Raw genomic sequence first — 13,721 nt, 5'->3', positions numbered from 1 at the left:
TTTTAATTATTTTTCTCCTTATTAATTTCCTACCTTACAATTGCACCTTCTCTAGCGTTTACTTATTTTTATCTTCTTATCTCCTCACTACTGTATACCTTAACCTTACAATTTCTCGTTGATGATACACTTTAGTGGTGTGTTTTTTGAGTTATTTATCACATGTACTCTCTACCCCTCTTATAGTTTTGGTTTGAGTTAATTTTTAGATATTTTAGAAGTGAGAATTTGAGTTTATATAAAAATACAATCTACATGATTATGTATTTGAATGTGTCTATAAATTATTTGAGTAATATCAATTGTAAATTTGTGATGATGGTTATCATGATAATCTTCTTAAGAGAATGAAAAATTCAAATAATTAATTTTGGAACTTAAAGTTTTAATTGTAGAGAAAAAAAAACCATAGCACACTATACAAAAGAATAATATAAATCACTTAAAAAAAGAATAGTATTTCTATCTTCTATCTCCAAAAAAAAAAAAAAAAAAAAAGGAATAATATCAATCAAATCAACCTAAGGTTTTCAAAAAAAAAAAAAAAAAAAAAAAAACTCAAAATAATAGAATGATATATTTGTATTTATTTATTTTTTAAGAATGTGAATGATATATTTGTAGAGATGGAGAGATGAATTTTTTTTTAGAAATAATATCTCCAATACGTTTTAGAGAATAAATTATAAATTATATCATATTACAAAATAGTTATATATTCTCACGCAATACGTTACGACTAGTAGAAACTAATGACTATACCAAACTTTGCCCTAGCAAGGATGGAATTTCACTCCCATCCAATAATAGCCACCTCAACCAAATGCCAAACCCATATGTTACCAAAAAAAAAAAAAAAAAAAATTATATGTCACATAAATAATAAGTATATTTTGTCTTCATGTGGTATAGACCAAGTTCGATTTGTGCCATTAGATTTATTGGTATAATTAACCTAGATAAATCTTCTTTTCATAAGAATATACTACTTTACTGTGTTCATGGCCTGTGCGGCTACCAATATACATGACTTCCCCACTTCTTCATGGATGAGACAGGTTGAAGTTGACGTCTACATAATAAAAACTATGAAATGATATAATTTGTACCGTATATGAATCAAATTGTTCATCAACAACTCAGGCTTTACTGTATAAAAAATTTGTATATGTTTATGTTTGTTTGTTTGTTTATAAATAAACTAAATTTAAACCTTAATTTTTAGCCTGTTTAATAAACAAGTCAAGTCCAAACAAAAGAAATTATTTATGAATAAGCTCATGAACAATAAAACTCTTTACAAACGATTTAAGTTTAGCCTTGTTTATGAGCTTAATAACAATATCTTTACTAACGCTTTGAGTAATCGGTAGGTGAGATTACTCATTCAAATCAAATAAATTTGATATGGTTTGGATAATGTATTTGTATTGGAATTCAAGCTCAAAAATTTGATATTAACCTCGAGTTGGCTTTTAAAATTTTTTATAAACTTGAGTTTGAATATCATTTATAAGTTTATTTCGAACTCGAGCCGAGCTTGAACATTTTATATTCATTATTTAGCTAAGTTTGAACACTCTCAATAAAGCTCAATTAGCTTATAACCCATTTATATTTGACGTACAATTAAAAAATATATATCAATATTTATTGAAATGAAAGTGATATTGGATTCCTTACCATTAATCAACTCAGAGATTATATATATATATATATATATATATAATTTATTATATGCTAATTTTGTTCGTTATTCTTATTTTTTGTGGCGTGAATTGTTTCTCTCTTTGTATGTAGTAAGTACATAGGTATGTCGGACTTCCTAGTATCAGAAGGCCGACATATAGATAGCAGTATCTGGTGTTCTAGTATCTACTTTGATATTTGAGAATAGAGTCAAAACAGTCTTGGACAGTGGAAATAATGATGCATATCGGAATAAGCTTTGAGTGGAAAAAAACAACCTTATCTTGTTATCGACTTGTGGGATCAGAAACATTCCGATTCAGTTATTTTATAACCACAAATTTCCTTGTTTTGCAACTTTGTCACCATTCTAACATATTAACAATGACGTGCTGTGGACAGTTGTTTATTACTTTTTCACATAATCTCATTATTATTACATTTTGCAGTTTTCCGTATCAAAATTGTGGCATAATTATAGCAAAAAAGGAGAAAAAAAAAAGTGGTCCTTGATTTTCTGTTTGAGATTTCTTTAACTTTCTTGCTTTCTGAAAGGCTAGGAGCTAATTTCCGAGAAAATCACTCCAAGGGAGGCCCATTGGCTAGGAGAAGAAAATGGGGTCGGATAGAGGAAATGAGTGGAGAGGGGATGTACATGAAGTTCTGTGATTCCTAGAGAGCATAGAGAAATAGATTGCTAATTATCTAATGGGAACAGTACACATGGCTATAAAATCTCAGTCCACTTGGATGAGAAATGGACCCCACATGACACTTATCCAGGATGTTCTGTGGAAAAAAAAGATGGAAGATATAATATTATATGCAGAGAACAGAGATTGATGAGAGAGTGGGAGAGAGAGTTTAGTAACATAGGATAATGGTAATCCAAAGGAAAATTTTACCAATTACATGTTGTAAAATATTGTGAGAGAAAGCAGCCTTTTTTCTTTATTGGTGATGATTATTGGTGATGATGGCACATGGACGGCACGGGAGCCAGTGCCGACTTCTGTAGGATTTTTGTCAGTATAAATTTGATGTTTTGTGAAGCAATTTAACTTCAACTCACACACACTGATCTGATCTCCTACTAGCACTGTTTCCACTGTGCTTTCTTTTTTTTCAAATCTTTTCTGTTTGTTTTTTTCAACTGGGTCTTTCTTGGATTTAACTTTTATTAGTTTTTGGAGGTAGTTTTTTTTGTTGGTTAAAAAAAGAAAGAAAGATAATGGAGAGTAAGAAGCAAGAGTATTCACCTTCCTCACTCACTGCTGATCTCTTTGGTACCAAGGAGTTGCCACCATCACCGTCAGCAGGAACTTTTGCATCTATTTTTCCGCCTCCTTCGATGGTATAATGTTACTGTTCTCTATTTCATGCGTTTGTTTAGTAGTTTTTTGTTCTTCAGTTGGTCACAATCTGAAGTTTTTTCGTATTCTTTTTCTTGTTTTCTCTTGGATCTCATTTATAATTTAGATTAAATGTTACAAATTTAAAAGCATAAGTGATGATGTGATAGTTTTAAATATTATCAGATTTACGAAATAAAATCTTAACTGTCAAATCGATTCTATATAATATAATACTCTTTAAGTGATGGAAAAAGGTGGGGGGAAAAAGATTAATTTTGGCTTGATTTGGAAATTCTTTCATAGAATAATGGGTGTGTTTTTATTTTCTTTGCTTGGCCAGATTAGGTGATGTTTGCTATTTGTTACTTTTGTGGATTTCACTGTATACTTACAATTATATTTTAATTTGGAACGTGCCTCACAGCCAGAAAAAGTTAATGTTGGTTTGATCATATAATGCTTTTGGAATGGAGGCAATATAATTTAGTTTGTATATGCTCCTGACCAAACATTTTCATATTTTGAATGTGTGGTTGTGGAACTAACCAAGAGAGACTTCAGAAAAACATTTCTTATGATTTAGCTTTAAAGAGACAGTGGAATCAATGTATACTCTGTTTGCTCTTAAAACTCACGATGAAGCAAGGTAAAAGTATAATAGCAAAGAGGATTGGTGCAGCGAGGATCAAACGGTATGAAGGAGTTGAGTAATGCAATGTCCAGCATGTTCTTCACTGGAAGACATCTCCTGGGATTTCTGCGTGTGAACGTCTGAACTCTTTCTTTTTGTGGATTTCAGGTGGCTGGGAAGAACTCAGGCACTGAGGTAATGGGATCTTGGCAGAAACCAAATTCAGAAAATCACACATGGAACATGAAACAAGAAACTTCAGGTTCATGATCAGGGCTCTTTAGTCTCTTCTGTTCGTCCATTCTTCTTTCACCATTTCAAGAATATATGGGACCTTATTTCAGAGTAAAGTTATTCTTTGACAATGCCTGTTGTTTCATGCTCTCTCTTTTTCTCTCTCTCTCTCTCAGTTGATAAGCAAAAGATTGTCACTTGACACTTAGCTTCCTGTATTTGCTTCTTGGGCGAATCAAACAAAAATATATTTAGTTTATTTGCTTAGCACTTCTCCTACCTATTTCTAGAGCCAAAATTCTTAGAATCTTCATTTACTAAGTGAGAGAAATAAGGATGCATTTTCACATTTTGCGAACATCTAGGTTATGCTCCCTGTTATCTCTAGAATTATCGTCTCCAAGTAATGAAATTATGAGTACCTTAAAGTAAGTAAAGCTATTGTTTGGAGAATATTGTCTTAGAACTTCGTATTTTGCTCAAATTATGCAGCTATGAATAGCAAGGTTGCACGCTGTAGCATACCCAACAATGACAGGGGTTCAGTTTTCCCGGAACAAAGAGTGGAACCTTGTCATCTAAGTTCATCTCTTTATTATGGTGGGCAAGACGTCTACTCCCAGTACCCGAGTACCCAAAACTCTGAATCATTCCCTCTAGTGAGTCTTGATTAGTTGATAATTGGTAAAGTATGATACTGTGATAGTGTCAGCCTGATCAGTATTATGTGAAACTAATTGTGTTCGTAACTTTGTGATGAATTAGTTCAAGGCAGATGGGGGAGAAGATGATCTGAATGGAAACAATGCAAACAGTGCATCTCGAGGAAATTGGTGGCAAGGTATTCCTGTTATTAATGAAGATTTGTTTGAAAATCAGCAAAGTTATGGTTGTAGACTATACTGATGTCTTCCTAACTTGCTGATTTTCCTTTCTGTAGGTTCACTTTATTATTAGGGCCTCGCCTTCCTAGGCATATGAAATTTCCATCTATTTTCAAGGTACGTAAATGGAAACATCTATATGGTAGGAAATAGACTGATATTTTTTATTTTTATTGTATATAACATTTCCTATATATAAGTGACAAAGTATAGCACATACAGTGGTCACAAGGGGACAACAAACTATTAAGTTTCTCTCTCTTTAACATTCACCTCTAGTTTGTGCTTGGCTCAAAATTTTAGGCCTTGTTTTTTTTCAGTTTGCTGCTAGAACTAATAGTGTTTATACTGGGACTCTATATGCCATATTATGTGCTTCAACTAAAGCACTGTAACTTATTGTGGTGGAATATCTGATCTCTGGAATTAAAATGAACAAAGTGGCTAATTGGTTGCATTCGCATCTATCTCCACACAATCTTCAAGTAATCAGTTTATCTAAAGAAGTCGCTTTGAATTTTGCAATGCAAGAAAATGCATACTGACAAAACCAAAACCAAAAGGCAAATCAATCTCTTTAAACAGTTTGTGAATGCTCTTCTCCTCTCCCCCCCCACTTTCCTCCTTTTCCTTTTGGCTTCTTGTGGGGACTGGGTAAAATAAAAAGATGAGAGTAAAAAGAGGGTGTACAAGAAAGGGAGGGGACTTTAAAATTATTTAAGAATGATACTTGTTTGTGCATACATACTTTCATGAAAATATCAGTCAACTTTTTGAGTTGAGGCTTTACCAAAGCTCTCATTATAATTCTTTAATCTGATTTGCAGTGTTTTAACTTAAGTTGTATTTCTGTTTTCTATGCAGGAATTCACGGAGCCTTTGTAATAAGCATGGCAGATTTGCAAAATAAATAAGTAGCCTGTAGACAAAGCTTATAAGCGACTAGTTATGGCTGCTCTCTCAGTTTAATTGTACAAAGCCTTTGTGGTGACTATCACATCATATCTGTTTCAATGGAGAACCAGAACAGATGGTTGATAGATTCTATAAAAGTTGTCCAGGTTCTCTCTTGGGCTAAGTTTTCATATGCGGTCGAACAATGTTATGTGCTCTTTTTAAACCTGTAATTGATATAATAGATGGATAGAAGGGCGTCAAGTAGTTTGAGATATGTTAGTAAGGTTTTATTTATTTTATGTTGTGATGATCGTGTATTGAAAGAGGCCGGGTCTTTTGTATGATGGCAAATGTCATCCACCAAAAGCTATAGGTAGTAGGTTCAAGTCAGGAATCATCATTTCCAAAAAATAAAAATATAAAAATTTGGAGGGCTAGATTATCTAACAATTACCTCTCTCGGACCCCCCCTAAAGTGGGGTGAGAGTTTTTCACATTAGGTACGACCTTTTTCTATGATTGCGTATTGAAATATATATATTGAGGAGAGTTAAAGTAGGAACATAATCTAATATTCTATTTAAAAAGTTATGTTCCTTTTTCAATAGGATCATCAAAACTTTTTTTTTTGGACACATTTTTAAGTGGAGGAGATAGGATTCAAAATTTTGAACATCTTTGTTGGAAACATTAAGAAATGTCGTTTCACCTAAAGGTTATTGGCTGCTAGGGATCATTCCAACATTAATAAGTGTTATACTTGAATAGCAAGTACTTCACAGCAGACTAAACATTCCCTATAATTTGAAATTTCTCATTAACTGGCTCTTCACTATCAAGTTCTGCAAACATAAACATCGTTTTACTTTTTGTGGAACCTATTAAAAACCTACTTCTAAAAAGAGAAGAGAACTTGCATATTCCACTGGTTTGTCGTAGGGCATATGATGAAGATGCATATAATCACACTCACTACTGGCAAGCTTGAATAATGAACTTACAGTTTGACATAGTAGCTTCCATGAAAATATGAACCTTATATGTAGTATCCAAAGCCTGAGATTTTCAATTTTCTTTCTTTAGAGGCATTATATTTTATACTGTAATTTCAAAACAAAGTAATGAAAAATTGAAATGACAAAGAGAAGGAATAAAATTAAAATAAGCATGCTTACCTCCACAAAAACGAGTAATAACCCAGTTACTTGGCACCTTGAATGTTTAGGAATGGTCACAGCTTCCTTCGGATTTAATTAGTACTAGAAAGTCTGGAAAAACATAACTATACAACAAGTCAAAGCTTAGGTTCTGCCTCACCTTCTTCACATAAAGCCTCATCTGTTAGACTTCCATCATTATCATCTTAAAGCTACTAATGCACAAGTCCCTCATCACAACCCTCTCCCCTTTTGACATAGATTTCCTGATTACCTGGCTTTGCTCCCTCTTAACAATGCAGTCTCACAACCACAGTTAAACTTTATAAAGTCAATACACAAACTTCTTTGGACCATCCATATCTTTGTGATATACCCCTTCCCCTTCCCCTTCCTCCTCCCCAACTTTTCCCAAATAGAATAATGCAAACAAAGCAAAGTGACTTCATACAATTGTTGCTCCATTCTCTCTTTCAAAATTGGTTATGAGGATCAAGTCACCATTTCATTTGAATGGAGAGTAGTATTGACAATAATTGTCCTTGTTGTTCCCGTCATTTGATATGCAAAGGAATAGCTTCTCATATGCAGCAGCCATCTTTGTGGCTGTGAACAACTCCAAACCTCTCTGCCAAGCAACCTGGCCTTTCTTCTCCAGAACTCCCTTGCCATCAACCCAAACTTGATAGAGGGCAGTTTTTAATGAAGTTACAGTTGGTGAAAATGTATAGCCCATTTCGGTACCAACAATCACCGACCCTGTAATGCTGGCCAGCCTTGTTGCCAATACCGGCTTACCAGAAATCATTGCTTCTAACAGAGTATGATCTAATCCCTGAGCTCGAAGAGTTGGGTTTATGAAAATATCAATGGCATTATAAAACGTTGCTAGTTGAGCTTGTTCCAGTGGCCCCATGACTAGCACATTTGCCCCAAGATCTCTGTATCTAACAGCCCAAGGACCATCCCCAGCAACAAGAACAACACTGGTTTCCCGAAATGTATCATTTTCCTTAAACATTTCCCTTAGAGCTTCGAACATAAGTGGGTGTCCTTTGTCCTTTACTAATCTCCCAGCCATCCCCAAAACCAATGACTTAGAGTCTGGAATGCCATACTTTTGCTTAAATTCCCTTCCCTTGGTAACATCTGGCTTGAAAATCTCCTCATCTACACCATTGAGAATAATATGAACTCGTTCTTCGGGGAGCATATAGATTCTCTTCAAGACATCTCCAACATGATCACTTGTAGCTACATGGTGGGCATATCTTGGGAAGAACTTCACCTCTTCAACAACCTTCATAAGTCTTTGAGTTAATGCATTTGCCTGTGGTTCTTCAGGATGCCGCAAAAGCTCTTGAATGATGTCAGAATGAATGGTTTCATATGCAATCCCATGCCAAGTAACAGCTAAGTTAGTCACATTCCGGGATCGCGTGTGCAAGAGCCCAACACTTTCAGTGTGGATCATATCAAATGGCCTTCCAGTTGAGTTTTGAGTTTGAAATAGCTTCCAAACTGAAGCTTGGTCCAGATAACCAGCAGCTGTAGCTTTTGAGAGGTGAAAATATAAATTGCTGATTGGGTATCTTGGGAAGGAGGTGTTTGAGGGAAAAGTGGTGAAGATGTGAAGCTCATGGCCTCTTTTGGCAAGGGCAAGGTGGAGGGTCAAGGCATGCCGTTCAAGCCCACCTGCTTGAGATCTATGAGGCCATTTCTTGACAAAGAGTGCAATCTTAAGAAGTTTAGGTGGTGGTGCTGAGGGAAAATGAAGATGATTCCATGCAGAAGGGAATGTGAGGAGGTCAATAGCTTGATTCTGCTTTTGCTCCATTATTTGATAACGGAAATAGCATGGCCCTGAGTAATGACACCAATAGAGGAATGAGATGAATGAGAAGACTGAGAGAATGAAGATGATGCAGCAGAGAGAACGAAAGCTCATAAAAGTATTATGACTATTTGCCATGGAAGTGAACATTCAAATTGTGAGGCCAGAAGGAAATTCTTTCAAGTTTTTCCTTAGAATAACCTGTGAAAGAAGTGGAAAAGAAATTCGGTTTCAAACATCAGCATTAGATCTTGGAAAAAATTTCTGTGGCTTAGAAGATATAACATATTCTTCAAAATGAAGGCAGAGAACCTGCACAAACACTATCTCTTTGTTTGTTTATTATGTTTCTCATCTGAAAGGCATCTGCACATGGTTACTGCTAGTTTAAGTAAAGCATATCCTAAAACGAAGACTATACCTGTTGACCAGTTTATGCAAGATGAACTTTGGTTTTAGCATCTATCAAAAAAAAAAAAAAAAAACAAACTTTGGTTTTAGCAGCAACACCATTGACTCAATGAACCAAATTAAGCCAGCCCGAGTTGTTCTACCTCCTTAGAATATAGCAAGAAACAAATTTGAAGCCATTATCACTGCCAACTACCAATATAATAGTAATATCAAAGCGAAACCCAACATTTATATGGTGCAGAGTCTACCAAATTATGAACCTAAACCACTAAATTATACAATCTGTTACGGAGTTTTCATCTCTTTCATAATTCATAGAATATCACAAGTACTTAAAGTTAAAAGGATCAAACTTCCCTGACTATCCACGTTAAGAAAGCAAAATGTCAACATGAACCAATTAAAAAACACATCATTTGGTAATTCCAACCTCATCTCTCTATATTTTATTCCGAATTCTCACAGCCACAAGAAGTATAAAATTATCAGTAAGGACACTGAAATTTCACAAAACTAGCACAAATTGAGCATAATATATGACATTTCATAATTCTAAGAATTAAATAGTTAACTCAATTGATAAAGTATCTTGTTTTCGAATAATAACCCTCGCATAAAAATACTAATAAAGCCAAAAAAGAGAGATCTAACAATTGACACGATCATTTTATATATTTTTTTTGATAAGTACACAATCATTTTATAGATCTACTAATACAAATAACAGTTTATATGAAAAATATATTTACAATTTCTTTTGGTTTTATAAAATATACGATTTCCACCTCAAAAAAAAAAAAAAAAGAAAAAGAAAAAAGAGATATATTCCTATTTCCTAGCGAGTAAAGGCGTGAAGCACAAGAAAAACATAAACCACAAGTGCTACAGGAACCAGAATCACCAGAGGACCAATTGCAGCATAAGTATACATACTCCCACAACCCAATACCCCTAACTTGATCTGAACCAAAGCCACCAATGCCATCATCAAAAACCCGCATCCGAAAACAGACCCGGCTGCCGAAACGAGCATCCCGGCCCGCAAAGTGGCTGTGTTAAGGTGCCCCATGGCCATGGCATTGGTGCCACTAACAGCACCAGTCCTCCTCTCACTGCTACGTGTGGTGGTCATCTTGATGGCTTGTTTGAGAGCCAAGGCGATGAGGCTGGAGAAGAGGAAGGAGCTGAAGGAGTAGACGTGGAAGGCTATGAGGTCCTCGGCGATGGCGGAGCCGGCGGCGCATGAGGCCGAGTCGATGAGAACGGATTTGGGGTCGGTGGTGGGGTACCAGGTGAGGCCGAGGAAGAGAGCGAAGGTGAAGAGGGAGTTCACGTTGACGATGCTGTCTAAGGCCATTATGTGGATCGATGTTGTCGTCAGTTTACGGCGTGAGTGTGTTGACACGTCGGACATCTGCGGCTGATATGTGGCGGCGGAAATGACAGGGGAGGTGGAGGAGGAAACATTTTTTCTGTTTCTTAAGAACAGCATATTTTTATTTTGTGCGGTTGTGGTGTTGTGTTGTGTTGTGTTTGCAAATGGTTGAGGAGTGGCGTTAAAGTTTTGAAACTTTGGGGGAATCGAAGGTGGCGTGACTTCACCGGCAAGGAAAAGAGGACACTAATATATTATTTTGATTCTTTTGGCAGAAAAAAGAAAAGGGTCGCGCCGTTGCCGGGGATCGAACCCGGGTCACCCGCGTGACAGGCGGGAATACTTACCACTATACTACAACGACTTGTTGATGCTTGCTTATCAAGTGTTGTAATTTATTTCATTCATAATTGCCTAATTTATTAATCTAGTGGGAATCAAGAATTATAAATATAATACCTTTCATTTGCTTTGGACATGACTTAATTGATGCACCAAAAAATCATACTTCAAACACTTAATAAGGTCTTTATGACAATAAGAAACAAAATTAAGAAAAAAACATACACTAAAGAGTCGGGATGAAATTTTAATACAAATGCACACCATAAATTATACCAAAAAAAAAAAACTATGGTAACTTTTAAGGAAATATGGAATAAGTTATACTACACGCAATACTCTATTTTTAAGTAATTTGAGACAATTAAATGTTTTTCTATGTGATTGTTTTGTTCCTAAGCACATTCTTATATTATGGTTTTTTTCCTTAATAAATTTACAGTGGGAAAAAAAAAAGAAAAAAAAAAATGAAACATTGATTGGTTGAAATGGTGGTATCATCAAGACATTAACCAATAGAAAAATTTTCTTTGGAGGTATTTCGTTGCAAATGCCAAGAAACATTTTATAGGTTTTTTTTTTTTTTTTGGTAATAGTAGTAACGTAGAAATCTTGAGTAACAAACTGAATTTAAGGCATTATGTGCATGAATCAGGATAGATAAGGTTGAAGGATATTTCAACCTAATTTGATCTTACCAGGTTATGAAATTTCCAATACAAACCCATCATATGTGTAGAAATTAGCTCAACCCCACCCACAAGGGTTGAGTTGGTGAGTTATGCTTTCTTGCTTCATGCATTATAAAATTTTGGGTTTTCATTAATTATTTAAGCACATTTTTTAGTGGATTATTACTTTCTTTTCTTTTGTTTTTTTGATAATTTAATAGATTGTTACAATTATCATAATATGCCTAAATTATATTCTAAATTTCCAAATTCATCAAAATTAGCTTTCAAAATACCAATATAAATAAGCCAACAAAATTAAAATATGGGAAATTAAACAAAAACCTCTAATTACAATTTTGTATAGGTTTCCTCTCCAAAAAACAGGCAAGGCAAAGAGAAGACGTGAAGTACAATTTTTTTTTTTTTAGAACATCCACATTGGTAGAGCCATAAATTTAGCAATATGACTCAATAATAAGCTACTTTATTTATTTTATCTTCTTACTTTATAAAATACCAAACATCAATGAATCTATATTTTTGGCTATTTGATTAAAATAATATAAAAAATTCATTAAAAAACAGGGTGAACACATCCAAAAGAGATTTCTATATCTATATTTTATCTTCTTACTTTACAAAATACCAAACATCAATGGATCTATATTTTTGACTATTTGATTAAAATAATATAAAAAATTCATTAAAAAACAGGATGAACACATCCAAAAGAGATTTCTATATCTATATTCTAGATTAAAAAAAAGGACAGTTGAACTGCTTGAGTTTGGTAAAACGAACCTAAAAAACCTTAAAATGGTAGGCCCAACGGATTAGAAAAATTACATTGTTGCTCCTAAAAATATATATGAGCTGAAAAAAAAAAACGTTGGAGCTTGGAGCTCTTTTTGGTCTTTTCCTCTCTAATTTTCTGCTGACACATTTGGTGGAAATTACTTTGTTGCTCCTATCTTCATTTTTTAGCTAAAGAAAAAGTGGGGGCTTTTTAGTCTTTTTACTGTCAACTTTATGGTGCTGCCAGACGTTCAACTTTATAGTGCTGCCAGCTGTGTTGTTTTTTAAACGAAATTACCATCTTGACTCTAAGTACATGGGTAGGTTAAAAATGTATGAGATTTTTATCTTTTTTTCTATTAATCCTATAATGCATGATTTTGAAACCTGAATCAGACCGTACAGTTGGACCGGATTAACCGGAAATCAGCCATCAATCCGAGTTTTTAAACATAAAAAACCGGAACTTTCTGTTTTGCAAGAAACCGATCAAACCGTCCGGTTTGTGGAACCGGGCACGGGTTTTTCGGTTTTCTTCCCCACATAATTTTGCTAAAAATCTCCGGCTTGCATCTTGTTTGTCCACTACATCACTGGATTTCACTGTTTAATGAGAGACCAAGAGAGGGGAGGGAGAGAGAAAAAGGCAAGAGTAATAGAGATTAGAGAGAATGAAGTAATATAGTAATGGAAAATGGAGAGCAAACTTACACTGGCATTAGATTTTCTGGAATAGAAGTTGAATCATGCATTTTTGAAGAGATGTTTTGTAGGCATTCTTGGAGCTAACCAAAAGGAAGAAAGAAAAGAAAAAGGAACAAAGTATCAAACTATTAGAGCATCTCTAATGGTGCAAAATACTCTCTATAATAAAGAGTGAGAGCAAAAAAAGGGGCTCCAACAGCCACTCTATACATCAAATTTTTTTTTGCTAACGAACAGTAGCTCATCAGGTCTGATGAGTTGCTGTTCATTCTTCAAATCTTTTTTTTTATTATAATAATTGGCTGTTGAATAAAAAAAATGTTGGAAGATGTGTAGTTGTTAAAAAAATAATAAATAATGAATGAAAAAATAATATTTAAATGAGATAAAGAATGAGATAGAGAGTTTGTTAAAAAGTGTATTTAAAAAATTGATAAATAAAGGTAAAAGTTCGAAACAGTACAAAAATTTGCTAATTTTGCTAGAGATGCTCTTAGGAAGACTAGAAGAGAGAAGGTAGAAAGCTAAAGATATCATTTTGAATTGACGGTGAGGATGAAGTTTTGAATGTGAGAATATTGGGATTTGTTAATTGATAAGACTAGGGAGAACAATTAAAAAAAAAAAAAACAAACAAACAAACACTAGAGAGAAGAAGGCAAACAGGGGAACACGTGAATGAGATAAGAATGAGAAGAAAAAGTATTGGGGTGTGGGACCGGGTAGATAAAATGA

General features: G+C 34.3%; 3 protein-coding genes and 1 non-coding gene across 5 annotated transcripts; 1 reads left to right on the top strand and 3 right to left on the bottom strand.

The window, feature by feature from the left end:
- Nucleotides 1-2,424: 2,424 nt before the first annotated feature.
- On the top strand, nucleotides 2,425-5,964 carry LOC126728541 (uncharacterized). 2 transcript variants are annotated; one of them, XM_050434352.1, is made up of 6 exons: nucleotides 2,425-3,043; nucleotides 3,844-3,937; nucleotides 4,402-4,568; nucleotides 4,675-4,750; nucleotides 4,850-4,910; nucleotides 5,658-5,964. In XM_050434352.1, exons 1-5 carry the CDS (start codon nucleotides 2,921-2,923, stop codon nucleotides 4,864-4,866), a joined length of 477 nt encoding a protein of 158 aa, XP_050290309.1. In that variant the 5' UTR covers nucleotides 2,425-2,920; the 3' UTR covers nucleotides 4,867-4,910; nucleotides 5,658-5,964. The 2 variants fall into 2 exon arrangements, with proteins under 2 accessions (XP_050290309.1, XP_050290306.1); XM_050434349.1 differs by lacking the exon at nucleotides 2,425-3,043 and adding an exon at nucleotides 3,050-3,746.
- Nucleotides 5,965-6,323: 359 nt separating this feature from the next.
- Nucleotides 6,324-9,653, bottom strand: LOC126728525 (uncharacterized). Its single transcript, XM_050434335.1, has 2 exons — nucleotides 6,866-9,653; nucleotides 6,324-6,746 (listed from the first exon to the last, which is right to left on the bottom strand). The coding sequence occupies exon 1, from the start codon at nucleotides 8,829-8,831 to the stop codon at nucleotides 7,353-7,355; it is 1,479 nt and encodes a 492-aa protein (XP_050290292.1). The 5' UTR covers nucleotides 8,832-9,653; the 3' UTR covers nucleotides 6,324-6,746; nucleotides 6,866-7,352.
- Nucleotides 9,654-9,742: 89 nt separating this feature from the next.
- On the bottom strand, nucleotides 9,743-10,843 carry LOC126728533 (uncharacterized). The gene has a single exon (XM_050434342.1). It carries the CDS (start codon nucleotides 10,585-10,587, stop codon nucleotides 9,931-9,933), a length of 657 nt encoding a protein of 218 aa, XP_050290299.1. The 5' UTR covers nucleotides 10,588-10,843; the 3' UTR covers nucleotides 9,743-9,930.
- Nucleotides 10,763-10,834, bottom strand: TRNAD-GUC (transfer RNA aspartic acid (anticodon GUC)). Its single transcript has one exon. It is a non-coding gene; the product is annotated as a tRNA-Asp (tRNA).
- Nucleotides 10,844-13,721: the final 2,878 nt, after the last annotated feature.

Source organism: Quercus robur, chromosome 1, assembly GCF_932294415.1.
Source record: "Quercus robur chromosome 1, dhQueRobu3.1, whole genome shotgun sequence".
Lineage (NCBI taxonomy): Eukaryota > Viridiplantae > Streptophyta > Magnoliopsida > Fagales > Fagaceae > Quercus > Quercus robur.
The sequence above is the reverse complement of the archived record's forward strand: the minus strand, read 5'-3'. Positions and strand labels throughout refer to the sequence as shown.